The following is a 25,000-nucleotide window of genomic DNA, read 5'->3' on the forward strand; positions in this document are numbered from 1 at the left end:
CCCCCCCCCCCCCCCCCCCCCCCCCCCCAAATAAAATGTAGCTTGTTTTGCATGGTTGGTATGTAGGAAAGCATGCCTTAACTCATGAGGCTCTACAGAAGAGAGGGTGGCAGAATTGTTCAAAATGTGCTGTGTGTGACCAGGAATCCTATTTTTGCATTGTAAAGCTGCTACAAGTGAAGTGCATTAAGGGGGAGGACGGTAGAGTTTTGGTGGAACATGGGCACATTAAGAAGAGATGGCAGGAGTATTTTCATAGATTTTTAAATGAGGAGGGGGACAGAGGCATTGTGTTGGGGGAGTTGGAGAGCTCGGAGGAGAGCCGTGATTTCAGTTACTGTAGACGTTTTATGGTAGAGGAGTTCAGAGAGGCTATTCGTAAGATGCGGAGAGGTAGGGCGACAGGGCCTGACGAGATTCCGGTGGAATTTTGGAAGTATGCTGGTGGGGTAGGCTTAAGGTGGTTGACTGATTTGTTCAATGCCATTTTCAAGACAGGGAGAATGCCTGAGGCTTGGAGATGGAGTACGTTGACTTCGTTATATAAAAACAAGGGTGACGTTCAGAGTTGCAATAACTATAGGGGTATTAAGTTGTTGAACCACGCTATGAAGATTTGAGAGAGGGTGGTTGAGCGGAGGTTGAGGAGGGTGGTGTCCATTTCGGAGAATCAATTTGGTTTTATGCCTGGACGATCGACGAAAGAGGCAATCCACCTGGTGAGAAGATTGGTGGAGCAATTTAGGGAAAGGAAGAGGGATTTGCATATGGTGTTTATCGATCTGGAGAAGGCGTACGACAAAGTTCCTAGGGAGGTTCTTTGGAGATGCTTAGAGGTGAGAGTACTGGTGGCGTACATCAGAGCAATTAAGGACATGTACGATGAAGGAAAAATTCGGGTGAGGATGGCGGGAGGAGACTCAGGGCATTTTCCGGTCGAGACAGTTTTGTATCAGGGATCGACTCTTAGCCCGTTCCTTTTTGCGTTGGTGATGGACGTGTTGGCGCGAAGTATTCAAGGTGAGGTACCGTGGAGTATGTTATTTGCGGATGATGTAGTACTTAATAACGGATAATTACTAGACACCTAATTGTTGTAAAGTTCTTATAGTTGTTGTAACTTTTAGTCTATCATTGTTGATATAGGTCTTATATATAGTCTTGTACAGATACTGAAAACAGCAGTCATTCTATCAATAACATACGATTCTTTTCCCATCTTCTACTCTCTATCTCTTTATGGTATCAAAGCCTATCTAAACTCCTACGAGTTGATCCTCTCCTTTTTTTTTCTTTCTTCTCTGCTTACTCACACAAATGGCCTCTAAGATTTCTGTGACCAATGCCGATGGAATCAACAATGCTATCACAATTGTTCAATTCTATCCAGTTACCCAACTGCCCATTAAATTAAAGGGCAGTCACAATTTCTCCTTGTGAAAAGCTCAAGTTTCAATGCTTATGCGCGGTCACAATCTTTATAGGCATCTCGATGGCTCCATCCCTGCACCCACTTGCACCATCTCTCAGAACAATCAAGACGTTGATAACCCTGAGTTCCTTTCTTGGTATCGCCAAGATCAGCTAATTCAAAATGCTATCTTGGCCTCTGTTGATCCTACGCTTGCCCCCACTGTTGTTGTTTCAGTCTCCGCCAAAGCTGCCTAGGATGCTTTGCATATTGCATATGCAAACAAATCTCAAACAAGAATTTTCAGCTTGCGAGATCGATTGGCCCGCCTCACTAAAGATTGTCATCCAGTCACAGATTATCTTCATCAAGTTCGATCACTTTGTAATGAACTTGCAATTGCTGGTGCACTGGTATCAAACCCGGAACTCATTGTGAAAATCCTCAGTGGACTCGGATCTGAATTTCAAGAACTCTCTGCTGCCATTCGTGCTCGCGATTCTCCTATTTCATATGAAGAGCTTTACGAAAAACTTCTAGATTATGAGCTTTTCCTCAAACATGAGGAAGACAAGAAGCCGCTATCAACTCCCATTACTGCTATTGTAGCACAAAAGACTAGCTCAACTCTTCTCGCCAAAGCAACAATAATTACTCCAGCAATCACCGTCCAGGTGTGAACCATCCTGCCAACAATCAGCAATGGCAAGCACAACGCCCACGAAGAAACAACCAGCAGCAGCAACCCTCTGACAAAAACCTTCGCTGCCAACTATGTGATCGCGTAGGTCATTCCGCTAAAGTCTGCAGATCGCAGTCACAAAACCATCTGCAAGCCCGGGCAAACTTTGTTGCTCGTTTTCCTTCTCAACAGTCCCCTTGGATCGTCGAATGTGGAGCCACTCATCATATTGCATCTGATACTCAAAGCCTAGCCACTATACATGACTACCACGGCATCGAAGAGATAACTATGGGCAATGGTAACACCATTCCAATATCCCATGCCGGTAACGCTAACATAAGTGCATCAAATCATTATTTCAAACTTCTCAATACCTTATGCTCCTCTGTCATTAAAAATAATCTTATTTCTGTTTCTAAGTTTTGTCATGATAATCATTCCTCTATTGAATTTTTTCCTTTCCATTATCTTGTGAAGGATCTGAGTACAGGGGCTTCTCTAGTTCGGGGGCAAAATAAAGATGGGCTGTATTAGTGGCCACCGGGCTGTACACATCGTTCTACTAAATGCAATGTGGCTGTTCCAATTCACCTGTGGCATCAGCGTTTAGGCCATCCTAATCGTCGCGTTTTAGATACTATGTTGAATAAGTTTTCCCTTCCTGTTTCATATCCTAAAACTAGCTCCATTTGTAATTCTTGTTATTCAAATAAAATGCACAGGTTGACTTTTTCAAAAAATTCATTGCGAAGCAATAAGCCCTTGCAAATCCTTTATAGCGATTTATGGGGTCCATCTCCAGTGTTGTCAGTTGATAAGAAAAGATATTATTTGTCATTTGTTGATCAATTTCAAAATACATGTGCTTGTTCACTTTAAAATCAAAAAATGAAACTTTGGAAGTTTTCCAAAATCTGCATCCATTGCTTGAACGCAAATTCAACACCAAAACTCAATCTTTTTACACTGATGGTGGTGGTGAATTTTAGAGTCTACAGTCGTATCTCAAAGCACATGGCATAGAGCACTTAGTGTCACCCCCATATACTCCACAGAGTTGCTCTAGTCGAAAGACGACATCGGCATGTTATTGAAACTGCTAGAACCTTGTTGCACCAAGCGTCTTTACCCTCACACTTTTGGAGTTTTGCCTTTCAACAAGCTGTTTATCTTATAAATAGGCTAACTACACCGAACTCTAAAATTATTTAGTTACTTTGGGGTTTATTAAGTCCCAAACTGATTCTTCATTGTTCATCCTGCAGAATTTTGAGTTTATTGTTTATGTCCTAGTATATGTTGATGACATAATTGTTACTGGTAATCAGATTTGTGGTGTTCAAAGTATTATTGATAATCTTGCAACCCGATTCTCTCTGAAGGATCTTGGTCCACTTCATTATTTCCTTGGTGTTGAAGTGTTGTCTTATCCTGGTGGTCTTTTGTTGTCTCAACAGAAGTACATTACAGATCTCTTGTAGGAAGTTAATATGCAAAATTGCAAAGGTGTTCCAACACCAATGGCTTCAACTGTAACTTTCCCAGAGTCCGTGGAAGATTCTCTAGTTGATGGCTCTCTTTATAGGCGAATCATCAGTAAACTTCATTACCTTTCTTTTACACGTCCGAACATAGCATTTGTTGTCAACAAACTCTCACAGTCTGTGCACCAGCCCTTTATATCTCATTGGACAGCCATGAAACGTCTCCTTTGGTATCTACACCAAACATCCTCATTTGGCCTCCGAATTGCCAAAGAACATAATCACCGTCTTCTAGCTTACTCAGATTCTGACTCAGATTCTGACTGGGCTGGAGATCCTCTTGATCGAACCTCCACCACCGGTTATGTTGTTTACCTTGGCAGCTCTACGATATCATGGTCTTCTAAAAAGCAAAGATCTGTCTCCCGTTCCTCCACAGAAGCAGAATATCGGGTTGTCGCTGCTACTTTTTATGAGACCAATTGGCTAACAAGTTTACTCCATGAGCTTCCGTTTCGTCTCTCAGACATTCCTCGGATATTTTGTGACAATGTTAGCACCACCTACATTTGTGCCAACTCGGTGTTCCATAGTCGGATGAAGCATATTGCTATTGATTTTCATTTTGTTCGTGAACAAGTTCAGAACAAGGATATCACAGTTCAACACCTTCACTCGGCTGATCAAGTGGCAGATATACTGACCAAACCACTTCCAAGAGTCTCTTTTGTCAAGCATTTTTCCAAGTTGGGTGTAGTTGACACCACCAACTTGCGGGGGAGTAGTAACGGATAATTACTAGACACCTAATTGTTGTAAAGTTCTTATAGTTGTTGTAACTTGTAGTCTATCCTTGTTAATATAGGTCTTATATATGGTCTTGTACAGATACTGAAAGCAGTCATTCTATCAAATAACATACGATTCTTTTCCCATCTTCTACTCTCTATCTCTTTAGTGCTGATTGATGAGACACCGAGGGGGGAGGGTGAATGAGAAATTGGAGGTTTGGAGGCAAATTCTTGAATCTAAGGGATTCAAGACGGAGTATTTGGAATGCAAGTTTAGTGACTAGAGTCAGGAGGACAGGACGGTGTGGTGGTGTTGTTAGATTCTCAGGATGTTTGTAAGAAGGATAGTTTTAAGTATCTGGGGTCTGTGATTCAGGGGAACAGCGAGATTGGTGAGGATGTCACTAAACGTATAGGCGCAGGTTGGATAAAGTGGAGGCTCGCCTCGGGAGTGTTGTGTGATAAGAAGGTGTCATTTAAGCTTAAAGGCAAATTCTACAGAGTGGCAGTCCGTCCGACCATGCTGTATGGAGCGGAGTGTTGGCCAGTCAAGAACTCCCATATTCAAAGATTGAAGGTGGCGGAAATGAGAATGTTATGTTGGATGTGTGGACTAACTAGAGAGGATAAAGTTAGGAATGAGATTATCCGGGAGAAGGTGGGAGTGGCTTCGGTGGAGGACAAGATGTGAGAAGGAAGGCTGAGATGGTTTGGGCATGTGATGAGGAGGGGCACGGATGCTCCTGTTCGGAGGTGTGAGAGGCTAGCTTTGAATGGCTTCAAGAGGAGTAGAGGTAGGCCTAAGAAATACTGGAGGGAGGTGATTAGGCATCACATGGAACTGCTTTAGATTACTGAGGACATAACCCTAGACAGGAAGGTGTGGAGGTCGCGGATTAGGGTAGACGGCTAGGGTGAGTGTGTAGGTAATCGCTAGGTGATAGAGGAGTTTGGGTGTGGTGGATGTTTTAGGCCTGTGAGGGCATGTTACTACCACATGGGTATGTATGTTCTTATTTCATATTCCGTATTGTTTGTATTTCTCTTATTTCCCATTTCTCCCATTTCTCTGAGACTTAGTGTTCTTATTTTTTTATCTCTTATTTCTGTTATGCTATACAGCCTGTTTCATGTCTCATTACGACCTTGGTATACTATTCTCTATCTTGAGCCGAGGGTCTATTGGAAACAGCCTCTCTACTTCCTTGGAGGTAGTGATATGGACTGCGTACATTTTACCCTCCCCAGACCTTACTTTGTGGGAATATATTAGGTCTGTTGTTGTTGTTGTTGTAAAGCTGCTACAAGTTTTTGGAATATGTTTTTCTGTGTGCCCTAGTCAGCTGGGTGATGCCTAAAACAACTCTAGAATTACTTAGCAGCTAGAAGGGAATTGGTAACAGAGGAAGGAAGGAGATCTGGTGGAAGACTATTCCCGCATGCATATATAGTGGATTCATGGAAAGAAAGCAATGTTAGGTACTTAGAAAGGCAAAACACTGGCTCACAGATGATTAGAACGAATTGTATAAGTCTTTTGTTTTTTTGGTGTAAGCAGAATAAGGGGATGTAGTAGATTTAGTTGATTTTATAGGAAACTTGTAGAAAATACCCTTTGGGGTGTGCCCACCACTCTGTGGGATGTAAGTTTCAAATTCATCATTTGTTGGATGATGAATCTTTTGGTGCGAATACAAAGTTACCTTTATCTCAAAATAGAGAACATACAGAGGAAAGAGCAGTAATGACAACAAAAGAATGCGATAACCGAAATAACCCAAAAAATAAAAACAGTTGATAACCAAAATTGAAGAACAAGAAACTACAAGAATAGTGTTATACCACTAGTAAGACAGAAGATCCAAGCACGACCACCAAGCCTATCCCGCAGGAAAGCTAGAGAACATTCAACTATCATCTAATCTACTATCCTAATTCGCAATCTCCAAACCCTCCTAACTAAGGTCATGTCCACAGTAAGCTCAACATATGTCATGTCTTGTCTAATCACTTTCCTCGGCTTGCCTCTACCTCTCTGGATACCTGCTCTTGCCAACCGCTCACAGGCATCTATACTTCTCTTCACATGCCCAAATCATCTCAACCTCGCTTCCCTCATCTTTTCCACCGAGGAGACCACTCCTACCTAATCAGGATATCTTCATTCCTAATCTTATCTCTCCTAGTATGCCCACACATCCACCTACACCCTCGTCTCCGCAAAATCCAAAAAATGGTTTCATGAGTAAGATTGAACATGAAAGAGAATAGGCTACTGCTAAGATTGAACATGAAAGAGAAAAACTCTAGCGCTTAGTTCACTACAAGACTCCCACATATCATTAAACTTTTTTTCATAATCTCATCCATCAATTTTTTTGGACAAAATGCATAATTTGTCCTTAACTTATCACTTACGAAATTCCAATTTCATCCATAACTCATCTAGTATGTTACTTCATTCTAATGGTTCCTAGGATGGTCAGCGGAACTACATCAACTAGAGGTGGCTCACCTTTGTGATTATAGCTATTGAGTGAGTCAAAGTTTTCTTAAGAATAAGCCAATCAAACACCCACTGGTCAATGGGTTCAAATCCACACAAAAACCAAAGAACAAAACACTAGTTTATTTCAACTCATCTATCTACACCTTGGTGGAAGCAAACAAGTAACCAGTAAATTAATCAAGGTTGGGGGCTAGTTGGCTGGAATACCAACTTTATAAATAATATTAGAATTAAGATAGTCAAATTAAACTGCCCCAGTTCGAAATTTACGGAGCATCAGCTCGCTCCTTTACTCTCCCCCTCTTAAATTAAGTACCAGACTTTGCTCACGGTAGGGGAACCCACATCTTGCATGTTTTCGAGATATGCTGCGAAAGATTCCTACTTCACCTTGCAAACCTCATACCAGGAGAATGCACCAGCACATTCCTGGTAATTACAAAGAAGGAATAAAGGGAATACAGTTTGATATCCTTCTTTGGAGTTGCTTCATTTGGGATAACTATGCTTCAACCTCAAGCAAGTAGTGTCTGGCTCGCTCCATTTAAGTTCGTCTTTGTCCAAAATTTATAAAAAAACAGAAATTTCTACATTTTCTACAACAACAACAACAACAACAAACCCAGTGTATTCCCACCTAGTGGGGTCTGGGGGGGTAAGATGTACGCAGTCCATACCTCTACCTCTAAAGAAGTAGAAAGGTTGTTTCCAATAGACCCCCGGCTCAAGTCACGAGATATCACACAAACTCATAGTAAAGCACAGAACTAGATTACATAACCTAAATACGGCACCCATAAGTATTAGAAAACAGAGGAAAGCACACAGATTCGTAATAAAACATGGAACACGGAATCATAACAAGAATAAAAACCCCACCAAGTAATTCCCTACACTAGCGACCCAAACCGGCCCTAGTCTTCTCCCCTAATTCGCGTCCTCCAGACCTTCCTATCTAGGGTCATGTCCTCGGTGAGCTGTAACTGCTCCATGTCCCGCCTAATCACCTCACCCCAGTACTTCTTCGGCCTACCCCTACCCCGCCTAAAACCATCCAACACTAGCCTCTCACACCTACGAACCGGACCATCCATGCCCCTCCTCTTCACGTGTCCGAACCATCTCAATCGGGCTTCCCGCATCTTGCACTCCACTGGAGTCACACCAACCTTCTCCCGGATAGTCTCATTCCGAACTCTATCCCCTCTAGTCAGCCCACACATCCAGCGCAACATCCGCATTTCTGCCACCTTCATTTTTTGGATGTGGGAGTTCTTAACTGGCCAACACTCCGCTCCATACAACATGGCCGGACGGACTACCACCCTTTAGAATTTCTACATTTTCTAAAGGCTCTAAATTTCTAGCAAGACTAAAAGACTCCTAGCGCACATTGGACCTAAAGACTAAAATAACGTGCTAATATAACTAAACTTAATCCCACCTAATATATCTTTTTCTTCTATTATTGGCCTTTCATTCGCTACGTCTGCATGGATTCCATAAGCCATTCAGGGCAACTTTCTTCCATGTGATTCAAAATAATTTCAGCCCCCTTTTAACACGTTCAATAACAATGGTGTCACACACCTAGGGAGCGGTGCATCTGGAGGTTGATCTAGGATAAATTTGATGCTCTTTGAACTTTCTATAACTAAAACTTCATTCACTCTTAGGTCAGCTGAATAGGGGGGCTCAACTTCAAAATTGCTATATATTGGAAACTTCCAGTGATCATGGTATTTCTCAACTTGCTAAGCCAAGATACACGTTTTCTCCTATATAAGCAATTCAAAGATGCTAATGTTCGTGGCTTCGGAACAGTAACTATAGTGCTATACATATTACAACCACTAACTAAACCCACAAGAAAGATGCTCATTATGCACACACACAAGAAAGATGCTGATTAAGCAAATTACCGTACTGTACAGCTAGGCCCCAATATCGTGAAAGCCAACATCTCTTTAGAACTACCTCCTCCTAGAAAGCCAAAAGAACAACAGAGATCAAAGGGAGACCGAGTAGTGAGTAGAAGCTGAAGCTAAACCCAAAAAGATATCTCATCAAATTTCAAACGACAACCATCTCTTCATGGGTCAAAATCATTCTCTGTGTCATTGCTCGAAGAGCTTTTGCTTCAGATTCAGCTTCCTGAAGCTGTTCCATTGCATTTGCAGTGTCATCCTTCAAGTTCTGAACAAAGCAAAATTTGCAGAAAAAAAAAAGTAGAAAGAAAGATCAATAATAAGAAAAACACCCACCACCCACAGAGTAGTGTGAACTTTTTTTGGGGGCGGATAGATCCTAAGAGTAGCATGAACTAACTTCAATTTCAGTACGAAGTATCGCAATTTCGTCTTCTCTTCCATCCTTAGTTTGCTGTGCAGCTTTAAGAGCAGCCTGCAATAACATTGCAGGAGAAGAACCGTATCGTTAAACCAAAAGCTATAGAAGCATAAACACTAAGCAAGCAAGAAGTATTATTATTAGAATTCCCACTAGACTTGTCTAGACGCATAAATTAAAGTTAACACTAATAAAGTTTGACAATCAAGTCTTTGAAACATCAGCGACACAGTTAAGTAAAAATGTTTAATAATTGAGTTCACAGTTCTTCAAGCTACCTCCCTCTGGCGAAGTGCTTCTTGCTTCCTGTTGTCATTGCATACCATCAGAAGATGTTTGTTAAGCGGAATGGAAGGGGAGAAAACACTACAGATTGTACTGTACCTGCTTAATAATTTGGCTTCAAGCGATACTCCTTCTCCTAGAGAAGCAACCTGTAAATAAGGAATTGCAATAGCTTCATACAACTGTTAAATCTAGAAAACTAAATGAAGACTAACCATGACCTCCACTAGAATTCTGTTTTATAAAGCCACAAGCAATATATGTCTCATTGAATGAAGACCAGTTAGAGTTATTATCATTAGTTGATTGAAAATGCTTTCGCACTATAATCAGCTTTCACCCCTTCCGTTTGTGCTTATAGTTAACTTAACACTTAAAAAAATGTCCAAGGATCTTGACAACGGAGAACTTGAGGAAGAGGAAAGTAGCTTGTTTATGTTGGTGTTTCATGTGCAAACAATCAGGAGAAGACGTGCATCATCTACTCTTACATTGCGTGTACGTGTAGCATTATCATTACGAAGGGAGTTGTTGAGATGGTTTGGTATTGAGTGGGTAATGCCAAAAACTGTGAAAAAACATTGTTTAGCTGGGCATGTAGAAGATGGAGGAGGAGATGCAGGGCATGTGAATTTACCCCTTTAGCATTGATGTGCACCATATGGAGAGAGAGGAACAGGAGAGCTTTTGACGGAATAAAGAATTATTTTATACACTTGAGAAATAGCCTCTTTCCCCTTATTTATTTTTGATGCACCCATGAGGTATTTGTATAGATGATTGGTGGCTTTCGTAGAAAATCATGTATTTGCATAAGATTTTGTACTTTTTGGTATACTTATTGTATGAGGCAATTAAACGCCTTTTTGTTAATAATATCCTTACTTCATCAAAAAAAAAAAGTCCTGGGAGCAGATTTAGTTATAGTAGGTAAAATTGGGATCGCCCATCAAGAAATTACCACCCACAGTGTAGACTGCAGACCATTACTATTGGTGAATTACCTGTTTCTCCAACAAACGAACCCTAGCTTCAGCTTCTTCACGTTGTTCTTCTGTACAGCGTAGCTGTAAATTACATCAGCCATTGTGATCCAAAAGTTACAAAGTCGCACAAACTGTTTTTTTTTTTGCCATCTAACCTTTTCATGTAGAAAGGTAAAAGAACTAACCTTATCTAAAATAATATCGTTTTCTTCTTGAAGCATATCAAGCTGCAAAGAAATTGTAATTCATCCAATCATCCAAGTTAAGCGAGCCTCAAGAGATAATGAAGACATACACCAGAATGGACAAGTCTAGCCTATTTTAGAAGACATCCAGATACCATCCTCACTTAAATCACATACCTCATCACGAAGTGTTGAAGCCTCGTGCTCATTTCCAGAATCTTTCAAATCAATTCGTCCTAATTCTGGTGTGAACCTAAAATTAATTTCTAATACAATTAACGATCATCGCTGTTTGCCGTGATAAAAAAAGAATACAAATTGCATCAAGATATTATACAGATTAATGGGACACCAATTGTAGTACAATTTTAAAATATGTCACATATGGTTATTTGCCACAGTCCTCTTGTATGTCACAGGAAGAAAGGTTTTCTTATGTAGTATAACATATGGGATTGAGAGAAAGTTGACTCATAGTTGATGATTGCTCTTGAAAATCACAGGAGTTGTCCTTAATTCTATGTGGTTTGTCATGGATTCAATAAATAAACTGTGTTTACTTCCAGCCTGTTACAAATTAAGCTCATAAGCAATGACAATCGAGAAAAGATGATTAAAAATGCTGAACGTAAGAAAAGATAAGAACTAGATGAAAACTCAATAGCCGGGTCACAAATTCACACTTTCAACTTCAGTTCAACTGTAATCTGTTTTCTGCTTCTAGTTTGAGTTTCAAGATGAACAAGACAGAATTAGCAAACTTATTTTTCAATTCAAGCATTAACTAAGCACTGGCAAGCTGAATTTACATGGTATACTAGTTTCATCAAATATTTTTTGTTGATCATGTAGCTTAGTCAACTATTAAATCAAAATATTAATAGATGTTATCAGTAGAAGATAAAGAAAATAGCAGTGGTTACCTTTTCTCTCTCAAGCGATTACTAGGAGGTTCTATTGCCGGTATGGTAACTGGAGTTCTCACCGACGACCTACTTGGTGGCACTACTACTCCAGTTGTTGTTGGTGTTGCTGCTGATGTACGAACAGACATTGAGGAGGGTCTTCCAGTAGACGATGAACGAACAGAAGGAGTGTGATCCATAAAGTTCCGACCTAACTAAACATGATAGCATCTAATTACCATCAGAAAAGAAACCTTAAGCAAAGTATTTGTATGAATAGTTATAATGCATTAGAAATTTACAAAAAAATTTATAACTGGAAATGTCTTCTAGAAAGTGGATCACAAGAGTTTCCAGACTTGATACTTCTGCAACACAGGAATCTCTTCAGATAGAAGCCAATTTTTCATTTCTTTTCTTTTGTTGGATAAGAGAAGCCATTTTCATTAATCCACCACGCCCCATAGCATGTGTCATCATGACTTCTTCTTCCTCCCCACCCCCACCTCCCCTTAAACACCCACCCCACCCCCACTTGTGTAAATTCTGGCTCACAATACGAGAAGTGAAATAACAGTCTTTGAATCTCGAGCCAGTAGAAGAGAAGTCAAAATCAAAAACCACACTAGTGCACTTTCCCTCATTGTCAAGCAATGTTAGCATATGTTTCCAGTCAGAAAGTGTATTGCCTAAGAAAAGGGTTGACCTGTAAATATTTTTTCCCCTTTTCTAATCGCCTCTTCTACTATTTTCATCAAGAATATGATTGACCAACCGATTCCAATCCAAATAAATTCCACTAAATTAGGCAACAACAATGAATCAATCATAATCACACATCAAATCATGCAATAGTTAATAACAGTAAATTGAGCATAAAAAGACACAATTTCAATTTCAATTACCGAAGGGGAAGGAGATCTATTAGGTTTGGCAAGTGAAATAGCAGACAAACCACTGTTTCTGCTATTGCTATTACTCCGATTATCATTAGTCGAAAAAGCAGCTGTAGGAGGCTTAAACCCTAGATCATCATCATCATCATCTTCATCAGGTGTATGAGAAGACGCCATAACTTGTGCCAAACGCTGAGCAGCAGCTTTAGCAGCAACATTCTGAGTCCTCTTTATAGTAGACATGCCTGTCACCGTCGGCGGCAATCGAGCACGTGGATGAGCCGGCGATCCCGCCGGCGACGATGAACCTGTGCTACTTGATCCTCCACTCCACTGCCGCGCATACACTGGACTCCCCGTCCGCCGCCGATCCATTTACTCAATTACTACTGTGTGCGATTACACCTTTTTGTGTGTGAATTTTGAGAAGTTTCTAGATTTTTTCTCTCCGATGGAAGATCGGAGAAGAAAGAGATTCGACGGATAAAAAAGACGGCGTCAAACTGACAGTCAGAAGGAGTATTTATAGAACGAGAAAACGAAACGCGTATCGCGGGAGAGACGATTAAAACGGAAGAAATGACTGTTTAAAAAATCAGCTAATTACCGTCAAATGGACCTTGTCAGCTACTTTTATTTGAGTTTTATATTTTTATTATCTCGGCGGCGAACACCCCAAACTTCTAATTGTTCCTTTTAACTCCCTTTTAAGAAGTTTTTTCTTCTGTTACACTCCTTTAATATAGCATGTTACTTATAATTATTTTTTTCCAATTGTTCCAACTAGATGGAATTGGATTATTTTTATTGAGATATAAATTGATAAGTACTTACTTTTTATATAGATTTCCTAATCTGGTCAGTATGCATTATTATTGATTTAGATAAGATAATAAGATTGATATATTTTTGGAAGATTCTTATATAAATATATGATTTAATTAAAATTATAAATTAATAGTTTTAAAAAATTATAAAATTAGCTAACATAATTTAGTGAAATGTGATTTTAGTATCTTTTGTTGTTTTGTTTAAATTTAAATGTAGTTAAAGTTCATCTTTAACTTTTTTTATTGCATTCAAAAGCTTTGATGCTGTCTTCTCAAAAAGTATATTGTACAGTATACTTCATGTATAATAAATTTATTTTTTATATTAATTCAATAAATATGGTGCATAAATTAGTAAGATACAATGATTTGATGTGGTTGAACTTAATCTTTATTGAGGGTGTGTTTGGTATGATGGAAAATATTTTTCGGTTTTCCCTTGTTTGGTTGCAACAAAAGTTTAGGAAAATATTTTTCAAGACAACTTATTTTCCACCATTTCATGGAAAATGACTTCCCTCCAGAAAATGACAAATGTGACTTATGACCTGACTCTCACCCCTCTTCCCACCTCAACAACACTTATATTCACATGACTCAAAAAATTTACTTTTCTCAAAAATTTACATTACTCGGAAATATTTTTCACTGTGCTTTGCTTCAATTTTTCACTGTTTGAAATAAAAAATAATGAAGCCCGAATTTTTTTCATTTTCAAATCGTTGAATATATTGTTATTTTCATATGCATAGAGGAAAACTTACTTATGTTACTTTTGTGAATTGCATATTTCATTTTGTTATCGATGTAACTTGTTTCACGAGGTTGAATAAGTTTGTCGTTCTGTTATATTTCTATTAATTGTAGCATCTTGAGATTGTCCTAACAAAATGTTGAAAAGTGTCTCCTATATTTGTTAATTAATAGTTGCTTAAATTTAGTGATTGTAATATTTTAGTATTCGAAACTGATATTATTTGTTATGCTTAAATTAGTTCTTACAAATTGTTGAGTTGCTAGAGGCACTGATATACTAGTTAACAGATAGTAGTATTTTCTAAAAAGTATTTTTTCACTCATCAATCGAACACTAGAAAAAAAAATTCTAAAAAATATTTTCTACTCACCAACGAAACACCATAAACTATTTTTCGGAAAATATTTTCCATTCACTAACCAAACATGAGAAAATAAGTAGAAAACCAACTTATTTTTTCAGGAAAACATTTTCCAAGAAAACATTTTCCATGGAAATATTTTCCACTATACCAAACACACCCTGAATCTCGACAAGACTCTTTGGTATTAAATAATACCTTTATAAAATATTATAGTATTCATGGTCTCGACAATATTAATTTAGACAGATTCTACTGTATTATTTTTTTTCCCACTTTACGTGGCTCGTAGAAATTTCGGATTCAAACTTCTATACTTTGACCCTCAATTTGGACAAAAAAATTTTTTTTTTTTTGAAATAAGATTTATATATTTGAAAACTACGTAAAAATATTATGAAATCATAATAATTAATAATTTAAAGTATTTTAAAAACATTTAAAGAATTCACAATCAACAAAATTTTGAATTGACTTTCAAAATTCTAATTGTGACATATAATTGAAACGAAGAGAATACACTATTTGGTCATGTAATTGGAATAACACTAATATACGTACCAGCGCGATGCGTGGATAAAAATATTATTTCTAATTTTTTTTAATTGCGATGTTCGATCATATTGTTCTTTAATAAAATAAACAAACAAACCCCCTCAAATCACCCCCTTCCCTCTTTCCCTCAATATAATAACTATATTATATTCTCAAAATTAGTTCAAAATATAACCCCCACGCCCTCACTCCCCCATCTTTATATTTTTCTACTGAAAATAATTTTTTTCTCTTGTATTTTGACATTTATGTTCTTGCTTATTTTAGAACAAACAATGTTAGTTTAAAATTTAAGTTAATTTTTTATATTTTAATATTCCTTTAATTCATTATTTATCAAAATTTTAGTTGTTTATCAAAATTTTAGTTACATTGTATGTATTATTTAAGACTCGACTTATTATAGTTAAAAATATTTTTTTATCTAAACATAAAGTCACACCCTTCAAATTTTTACACTATAATTGTAACTTGTTTTCTAATTTTGTCCAGACTTATAGTTATGTGTTATTTATAATTGGAAATAACTTACCAATCTGATTAATATCTTTACTTATTATTTTTTTTTTTAAGGTATAAATAAATATGTATTTTTCTAATTCTTGAAATTTAATTTATTTCTTAACTTGTATGGTTCACAATTTTTCCACAGTTTGAATTTATCTATCATACTTTATTTTAAGTTATAGCTTTATGTTACTACAAAAGATATATAGAGATATAATTTGAGCATTTCTTCTAAATTATAAATTTATATTATTATTATATATAAATAAAAATATTGATTGACTGTTTATCTATTTAAATTTCTATGATTAATAAGTTTTGTATTACGTGAAATTAGAATTGAATGGTTTTCATTTAATGCGTAACATAAATAATAACACAAAATATAGAGTATATTTTACCAAAAAGAAATATATAATAGAAGAAGACTCTAATATAATCTAATTTAATTTTTAGGAGTATTTATTGATTAAAATTTACACTAAATCCTTATTTAAGTTAAACACTTCACGTCTATTGGAGATAAGTTTATCTTATGTTCACTTTTAATTTATTTTAATTTAGATTTTATTTTTAAATTACTACTTTTATCTCTAGGATTTAAAAAGAATTCAATACTACTTGAAATGAAAACCTGCCACATGTTATATAATATAAACGATTTTTATTTAAAGGATAATGAATTCAAATTAAAATATTTATTTTTTCAATTCAAAATTTGATAAGAGTTCAAGTAAAACTCTCTAGTGTGATAACTAACCATTTTTAGTGATTTAATTTTCTAATTATTTTTAATTTAAAATTAATAATTTGTTAGTCTTAATTATCTTTTGATAGTTTATTTTTTATTTTTTGCACATTTTTAAAATTTTCTTTTCTTTTCTTTCTTTCTTTTGTTTGTTTGTTTATTAATTTATTTTTATAAAAATAAATTGACAACTTAGAATTTTTTATAGATAAGTTTATAAAATATAACATTGTATTTAAATATATATTTTAGCATTTAAATTTTAAAGGGATGAGTTTGAAATAACAAATATCTATTAGAACTCTTCAATTATGGGTTTCTATTTTTAAGATAATGAGAATCTTTTTATTAAAAGGATAATGTATTTCAAATTCAAATACTTAATCTTTCAATTCAAAACATGATAAGAGTCCGATTAGAACTCTCCAATGTGACAACTAACTACTTTTAATATGTAATTTTATTTTATAATTATTTTTAATTTTTAATTAATAATTTATTGGTTTAATTATCTTTTGATAGTTTAACCTTTTTTTGCACGTTTTTTTTTAAGATTCAATGGTAAAGTTATCATTAATACAAAACTATAATGACACAATTTTTTTGCACGGTTCCTTAAAACTATAAATTTATTATTATTATTATTATTATTATTATTATTATTATTATAGTTTCAAATTTAATTTAATATTTAAATAAATTATAGTTAGATATATTATATAACTTAGATTTAAAAAAAAAATAAGTTTATGAAATAGTAGAAGTCTATTTAGAACTAATTTATATATTTAAGCTAATGATATTTTTTAAAAATAAAGAATAATGCATTTTAATATTCAAATAATTAATTTTTTTATTACATTATTATTAACTTTGTCCTAAAAACTGTCACGTGGCTTCTCAATGGTTTGACACGTGACTAATTGTAGTGTTTCGTCTTCTGCTTTATAATATATATAGATTTAAATATATTTTATAGCATTTACATTTTAAAAAGATAAGTTTGAGATAACAAATATCTTTTAGAACTCTTCAATTATTAGTTTATATTTTTAAGATCCTTTAAATCTCTTTATTTAAAGGATAATGCTTTCAAATTCGAATACTTAATTTTTTAATTCAAAACTTGATAAGAGCTCAATTAGAACTCTCTAATTGTTAACTAATTATTTTTAATAAGTGATTTTATTTTATAATTATTTTTAATTTAAAATTAACAAATTATTAATCTCAATTATCTTTTGATAGTTTATCTTTTTTTTTTTGCACGTTTTTTAATTTAATTTTCTTTTGTTTTCTTTTCTTTCTTTTGTTTGTTTGTTAATTTTTTTTTTTTATAAAAATAAGTTGACAACTTAGATATATAAAGGTATTTCAAGTAGATATATACGATGGATTTAATTATTAAATTTTAATTTATATTTAAATTTTTTAAATAATCGCAAGTAGGGATAAATTTTAGATACGCACACAAACATATATTATTTATATTTATCAATAATAATAATAATAATAATAATGTCATTATATTTGTTATAGATAAGTTTATGAAATATAAGATTATATTGAAATATATATTTTAGCATTTAAATTTTAAATAGATGAGTTTGAAATAACAAATATCTATTAGAACTCTTAAATTATGGGTTTCTATTTTTAAATTAATGAAAATCTTTTTATTAAAAGTATAATGTATTTCAAATTCAAATACTTAATCTTTCAATTCAAAACTTTATAAGAGTCCAATTAGAACTCTCTAATGTGACAACTATCTATTTCTAATATGTAATTTTATTTTATAATTATTTTTAATTTAAATTTAACAATTTATTGGTCTAATTATCTTTTGATAGTTTACCCTTTTTTGCACGTTTTTTTTTTTAAAGATTCAATGGTAAAGTTTTCATTAACACTAAACTATAATGACCCAATTTTTTGCACGTTTTCTCAAAACTATAATTTTTTATTATTATATTATTATTATTATTGCTTCATCTTTAATTTAATATTTAAATAAATTATATTTAGATATATTATGTAAATTAAATTTTAAAAGAGATAAATTTATGAGAGAGTAAAAGTCTATTTAGAACTCTTCAACCATGAATTTATATATTATTTTAATTGACAAAATAATTTGAAATCAATGAGATTCTTCTTCTTCTTCTTATATTTTATCTTTCATTTAACATTTAATCAAATGTATTAAAATATAATCTATTACCCACTACTATCAATACATACATACATACTACTACTATCAATATATCATTATTATTTATTATTATTTACTACTATTACTATTAATATCAGGCATGTAGTACTATTGTTACTATTACTATTTATTAATATATTATTATTATTAATAATAATAATAATATTATGAAATAGTTAGAGTTTATATAGGACTCTTTACCAATAGATTCCTAGTTTAGAGTTAATGAGATCTTTTTTTCTTGAAAAAGCTTAATATTTTTAAATTTAAATAGTTTTTATATTTTAATTTAAAATTTTTATTACAATATTACTAAAATTGTCACGTGGCTTCTCGAGAGTTGTTACTTGCATAATGTAATGCATGTATAAAACCTTCTTCTTTTTTATACAAAAAATCACATTTTTGTATTAATTATTAATTATTAAACTTAAAAAAAAAAGTTTACTTAAATTAACATATTTGAATTCAAGTTAAAAGATAAATCTTGAATCCTAAAAATTTGTGGTCATTATCTATCTTTTTATATTAATTTGAATTTCATTCAAATTCAAATTTCAAATATCATATAAATTTGTTTTAGAAAAAAAATAGTTTGTTATTCTTACTTATCCTTGTTTTTTTAAAAATGTTATGTATTTATTTACCTAATAATGTATATACTTTAATGGAGATGATAATTTAGAACAAATGAAATTATTATTATTATTATATTTTATCTTTCATTTAACATTTAATCAAATGTACTAAAATATAATATAGTACCCACTACTACTGCTATTATTATTATTAATAATATTAACATTATTATTATTATACTAAGGATTCAGACATAATTTTTTTTTTTATGGAAACAATTCAAACATAATCTACTACTACTACTATTATTATTATTATTATTACAACAACAAGCCCAGTGTATTCCCACACAGTGGGGTCTGGGGAGGGTAAAATTTACGCAGTCCATACCGCTTACCCCGAAGAAGTAGAGAGGCATTATTATTATTATTATTATTATTATTATTATTATTATTATTATTATTAACATTTGGCATGTACTACTATTACTATTACTATTTATTAATACATTATTATTATTATTATTATTATTATTATTATTATTATTATGAAATAGTTAGAGTTTATTCAGAACTCTTACCTATAGTTTCTTAGTTTAAAGTTAATGAGAATCTTTTTTTCTTCAAAAAGCCTAATATTTCTAAATTTAAATATATTTTATCTTTTAATTTAAAGTTTTTTATTAAAATATTATTAATCTTGTCCTAAAGTTGTCACGTGACTTTTTAATAGGTTGCCACTTGGCTAACTAATGTGAATTTGTTCTTTTTTCATTTACATTAATAGAGGAAGATAAAGATGAAAAAGTCATATCCTTCCTCCATATAAAAAAATTGTTAAATCAAAAATATTTTTCTATAAATGAAGAATATAAAAAATGCAATATAGTCGTATATACAAAGAGGATAAGAATTTAGAAATTTCAAAAAATTCATTTATTTTTCAATTTATTATTTAATCAAATATATTGAAATATAAAATATTACTTACTGCTACTATTACTATGTACTAATACTACAACTATATTTCTTTATTTGTTATTTTCATATACTGTGTATAATCATATGATGATGATATATAATAATGTCATCCCAAAGCCATTGACAGAGACAACAATACCTTTAGAATCAAACCTACATTGAATGTACATTTAGACAAATTTTGAGTTAGATATTTAACGAATGAGAATAATAATGAATTATCTTTTTTGTTATAAATTAATTGTGATGGCATAATCAAATACATTTAAAGTTAGTAGTTCAGAAATACTAAAATATTGAGATTAGGAGTGCATATATTTCCTGCAAAAATATAATATTTTAAAATTACTCATGTCGAAGGAGACGTCATTTAGAATCATGGTATCAAAAATATTTTTTTACTGCAAAACAAAAAAAAAAATCTGAAAATGATAAGAAACATACATGATAGAAGTGAGGCCAAAACATATTTTACTTTGTTTGTTTGTTATACAGAAACATATGCACTAAATAAAGGACAAAAATAGAAAGAGTATTTTTTTTAAAAAAAAAAGTAGAGAGACAGATAACCTGAAGATCAGCTAGTGGAGAAGACAATCAACGAAAAATGAAAACTGTAAATTAATAAGTTAGAGACATCACACTTATCCGAAAAAGGGGCATTAAACCACTCCTAAAAATTCTCCACAATCTTAACTAAATACATTTTGTTTTTTTGAATTTTAAAATTAATAACTCAAAGACTCCTAACAATTCTGTACAACAACATGCATTTAAAAAAAATAAAATTGAAACTAATAACTACCCTCAAGTCTCATCTAACAATTTTAAATTTATCCTATTAAATATTTTATTATTATATACTTTAAAAGAATTTCATGATATCATTTTTTACCAAATAATACTGCATATTATTACTCGTGCTGCAACCCCTATGTTATTTTTCATTTATTCTTATTATATTTTTATCTTTAATTAATATATAAATCAAATAAATTTAAAAATATTTTATATTATGAAAGAAATAAGTTTATGAAATAGTAAGAGTTGATTTAGAATTTTTATGTTTCTATTTATTAGGTAATAATTTTTTTAAAGGATAATATATTTTCAAATTTAAATACTTTTAGTTTTTCAATTCAAAATTTTATCACAATATTATTGACTTTGTCCTAAATCTAAATTAGTTGAGATAATATTATTCAAAATTCAAATTCAAATTAATTTATGATAAACACTAAGATTTTAAATAAAGTTACAAAATTAGTTATAATCAGTAAAATTTAAAAGTATCATCTTGTTAAAATATCTTTTTAGTTGCTTAAAGTTAGGGTTATTTGAATTAGTTTTTTTTTTTATAACTTGCTGAAAGTTACGCCTCTTTTTACGTCCAAAAGATTCATCAATTAATTTTTAGAGCTTAGTTAGGAGTCCTTTTTTCCCCTCTTTTATTTTCAAATTCAATTTTTTAATATTCTTTAATACAAAACTTTTATTACAAACTTAATAGTTTTGTCCTATAAATTGCCAGGTGGCTTAACCATAACTTGCTATGTGGCTTCCTCTCGTGCTTCGTCCTCTGCTTTATAATATACTAATATAGATACCGGCACGATGCGCGGAATATTTTTAGAAAAATAAATCGTTAAAAATGTTATCTTATTAGATTGAAATAATAAATTATTTTTTATTGTACCACATTAATATATTTTAAATTAATATATTAAATATATTTTATAATAAATAATCCATAAAATTACATAGTTCAATTAATTTAGTTGAACTATGTATTCTCCCTTCGCGGCCATCACTTCGCCGCGCCACCCCCACACGTCTTCAACCCTCTCAACCTCTCCTCCAAACAATCTCATAATCAAATCATGTCAAATGAAAAATAATAATGAATCATATAATTATCAAAAGTAAAAATAATCAGCAGTTTTCTTTATTATATTGTTCGCTATCAAATATTATTTGATTGTTAATATTGATTTTTATTAACTTATCAAATTGCTTAGTGTAATTATCAAGTAATTTTTTTGTTAATATAAAATTATAAATTTATTTTGTTTAATCATGCAGTTTATATTTTTTTCAATATAAAATATATGGATAGTAATTTGTGAATTTCAATTAATTTCTTTACTGAAAATTTTTTATTTAATTTATTCATTATACTCTCAAAGTTAATTCAAAATTCTTATCCCTCACCCCAACCCTCAATATTTGTAAAGAAAATACCATATTTTAATTATTTTCTCCAAAATACATTGAATTATTATTTTTTGTTACATTTCATAGGTAGCTGAACTTTTTTTTTCTTACATTTCAAAATATAAGATATTGAATTTAAATCTAGGTCACTTAAGTTCTTATATTCTAATGTTCATTTAATTCGTTGTTTATTGATACTTTACATGACATACAAAATTTAAAATTTTACTTGTTATGATTTAAAAAATACTTTCTCATTTAATATATTAATTGTATTATATTACTACTACACATACTAAGTACTACTTCTAATATACATATATACTATGTATTACAACTACTGCTACTATTTATGATTAGTATTAGTCGTATTATGTTCTTATATTTCATTTAATATTTTAATAAATTATATTTAGATGTATTTTTTAATACAACCAATAATTAAATGTATCTATAATTTTTAAAAAAGATTATAAGTTTATCTTTGAGAAGATATTGTATCTCCAATTCAAAATTTAAAAGGAATAGATGACATTAAGAATCCAATTAGAACTCTTTAGAATGATAGCTAACTACTTTTAATATGTAACTTCATATATTTTTAATTTACCTTTAATCTTGTTTTAAACTAAATAACTTTCTTAACTTGAATATTCGACTTCCTCTCCCCCCCCCCCCCCCCCAAACTCATCGCAATTGAATATTTTAAATACCTTTTTCTATTTATCATTTTTTTTTTGATTATTTTTAATATCATATAATGTTCTTCTTTTTTAATATATATCATGGACTTACATATACTTATAGAATTTTTCAAACATATTATGTTAGAAAGATAAAATAAGTAATCACAAATATTAATTTCATATATTTTAAATTTATCTTTAATCTTGTTTTAAACCAAATAACTTTCTTGACTTGAATATTCGACTTCCTCTCCTCCCCTACTCATCTCAGTTGAATATTTTAAATACCTTTTTCTACTTATCAAGCACCAAAGTAATCAGAGATACCGAGACCAAAGATATGTTGATAAAAAGAATTTTGATGAATTCATTCTGCAACCTCAAACTTAAAGAATAAATACAGACAAAAATCATTTTGATTTGCTTATTCCTAGAAATATTTTATGTTCTAAACGTCGTAGAGAATTGAGAATTCGAAATTTTTTTAATTCTTTGAGTTGGAATGGCGTCGATAAAAATTCAGTATTTTCCAATGAAATCAATGTATTTTTTTTATTTTTTTAATATTATATAATGTTCTTCTCTTTTAATATATATTATGGACTTACATATACTTATAGAATTTTTCAAACATATTAAATGTTAGAAAGATAAAATAAGTGACCACAATAATATTTTAATTCGAATAATTTCTTTGTATAAGTAATTTTTACAATAGTATTAATAATACAAAATTTTATTTACTTATTTGATAATGAAACAAAATCAAAAATTATTTACGCCCCTCCCCCATATTCGCCCCCCACCCCCACCCCCACCCCGGCTGAAAACCCACCCAAAAGAAAAAATCAAAATCAAGTATTTTCTATTCTTTTTAAATTTAAATTCAAATATTTCTAATCTTTTAAATTCAAATGCTATCACAAAATTATTAAAAGAAGATTAATTTATTATTCTTTTTATTCTTATTTTCTTAAAAATATGTATATTTATATAATAAGTTATATAATTGAATTGAGATAAATATTTAAGATAAGTGATGATGATAATAATAAAATAGTAGTAGTAATAGTAGTTGTTGTTGTTGTTTTTCTACTGTTATTATTACCACTGCTACTACTAAAACTATCACTACTTTGGCATATTTTATAATTAACTTAATATTATGTTACACTTTATAAGTAATTAAGTCTTCTTATCTTATATTTCAAAATATAAAATATTGAATATAAATTTAAGTTAATTAAATTTTATATTATAATGCTCATGTGACTTGTTGTTTATCGAGATTTTAGTTGTGTGATTTTAAAAAATATAAATGACAAATAAAATTAGTAAATATTTTTTTATATAAATATAAATTTGCAAGTAAACTCATGAAAAGAATAAATCAATTGCAATATTTAAATGCATATATTTTTTTTATAACCTTCTTAAAATAGAGTGGATATGTAAATGTGATAGAGAAATATTTTATATTTGAACACATAAAAATATTTGCATTCATTCTTTATACAAATGGTCTGATAAATTTTCTTTGTATATTTCAACTCTCAATTGTACTTGTTGATTTCTCAAATATTCATTTTGCATTTTGGAGAAATTTGCATGCATAAGATTTGTGAAAATTTCAGCTCCCTTTGACACATCTGTGACAAAAGATAAGTATAGTTATAATCACAAAAACAGTAAAGTTACTATAAAATTAAATCAAATATGAGAACATACCTTTCTAATCTATTCAGAGAAATCTGATAAGCATTACCCATAATTTTTTTAAATCCATGGTAGGTAGATTTGTTTCAAAAATTAAAATGTTAATCATAAACAACAATAAAATAATTCAAAACTAAATTAACCATGAACAATATATATTGATAATTAATCAAACAAATATGATGTGCATTACCTGTAATCTTTTTAACCATGTTAGATATATATGTGACAAAAATTAGATATAATGTTAATCATAAATAATAATTAAAAAAATTAAAAGCTAAGTTAAACATCAACATACTTTGATAGTTATTCAAAGATAATTTTAACAACAATAATAAAAATGATCTTGTGAATAAAATGATC

The 25,000-nt window shown here is 31.5% G+C and overlaps 1 protein-coding gene across 2 annotated transcripts in view; it reads right to left on the bottom strand.

Annotated features, from left to right (window-relative positions):
- Window positions 1-13,158, bottom strand: part of LOC107856844 (coiled-coil domain-containing protein SCD2) — an 18,216-nt gene extending 5,058 nt beyond the window's left edge. The window contains exons 1-10 of one of the 2 annotated variants that reach the window (XM_016701817.2): window positions 12,496-13,158; window positions 11,609-11,805; window positions 10,863-10,938; window positions 10,686-10,727; window positions 10,519-10,581; window positions 9,614-9,663; window positions 9,508-9,535; window positions 9,209-9,283; window positions 8,966-9,076; window positions 8,803-8,863 (exon numbers count right to left, since the gene is read on the bottom strand). In XM_016701817.2, coding sequence (XP_016557303.1) covers window positions 8,803-8,863; window positions 8,966-9,076; window positions 9,209-9,283; window positions 9,508-9,535; window positions 9,614-9,663; window positions 10,519-10,581; window positions 10,686-10,727; window positions 10,863-10,938; window positions 11,609-11,805; window positions 12,496-12,861 — 1,069 coding nt within the window. In that variant the 5' untranslated portion in view covers window positions 12,862-13,158. The remainder of the gene's footprint in view (window positions 1-8,802; window positions 8,864-8,965; window positions 9,077-9,208; window positions 9,284-9,507; window positions 9,536-9,613; window positions 9,664-10,518; window positions 10,582-10,685; window positions 10,728-10,862; window positions 10,939-11,608; window positions 11,806-12,495) is intronic. The other variant, XM_016701818.2, reaches the window with a different exon arrangement.
- Between the last annotated feature and the right edge of the window lie 11,842 nt (window positions 13,159-25,000).

Source organism: Capsicum annuum, chromosome 3 (genome assembly GCF_002878395.1).
Source record: "Capsicum annuum cultivar UCD-10X-F1 chromosome 3, UCD10Xv1.1, whole genome shotgun sequence".
In the NCBI taxonomy this organism is placed as follows: Eukaryota; Viridiplantae; Streptophyta; class Magnoliopsida; order Solanales; family Solanaceae; genus Capsicum; species Capsicum annuum.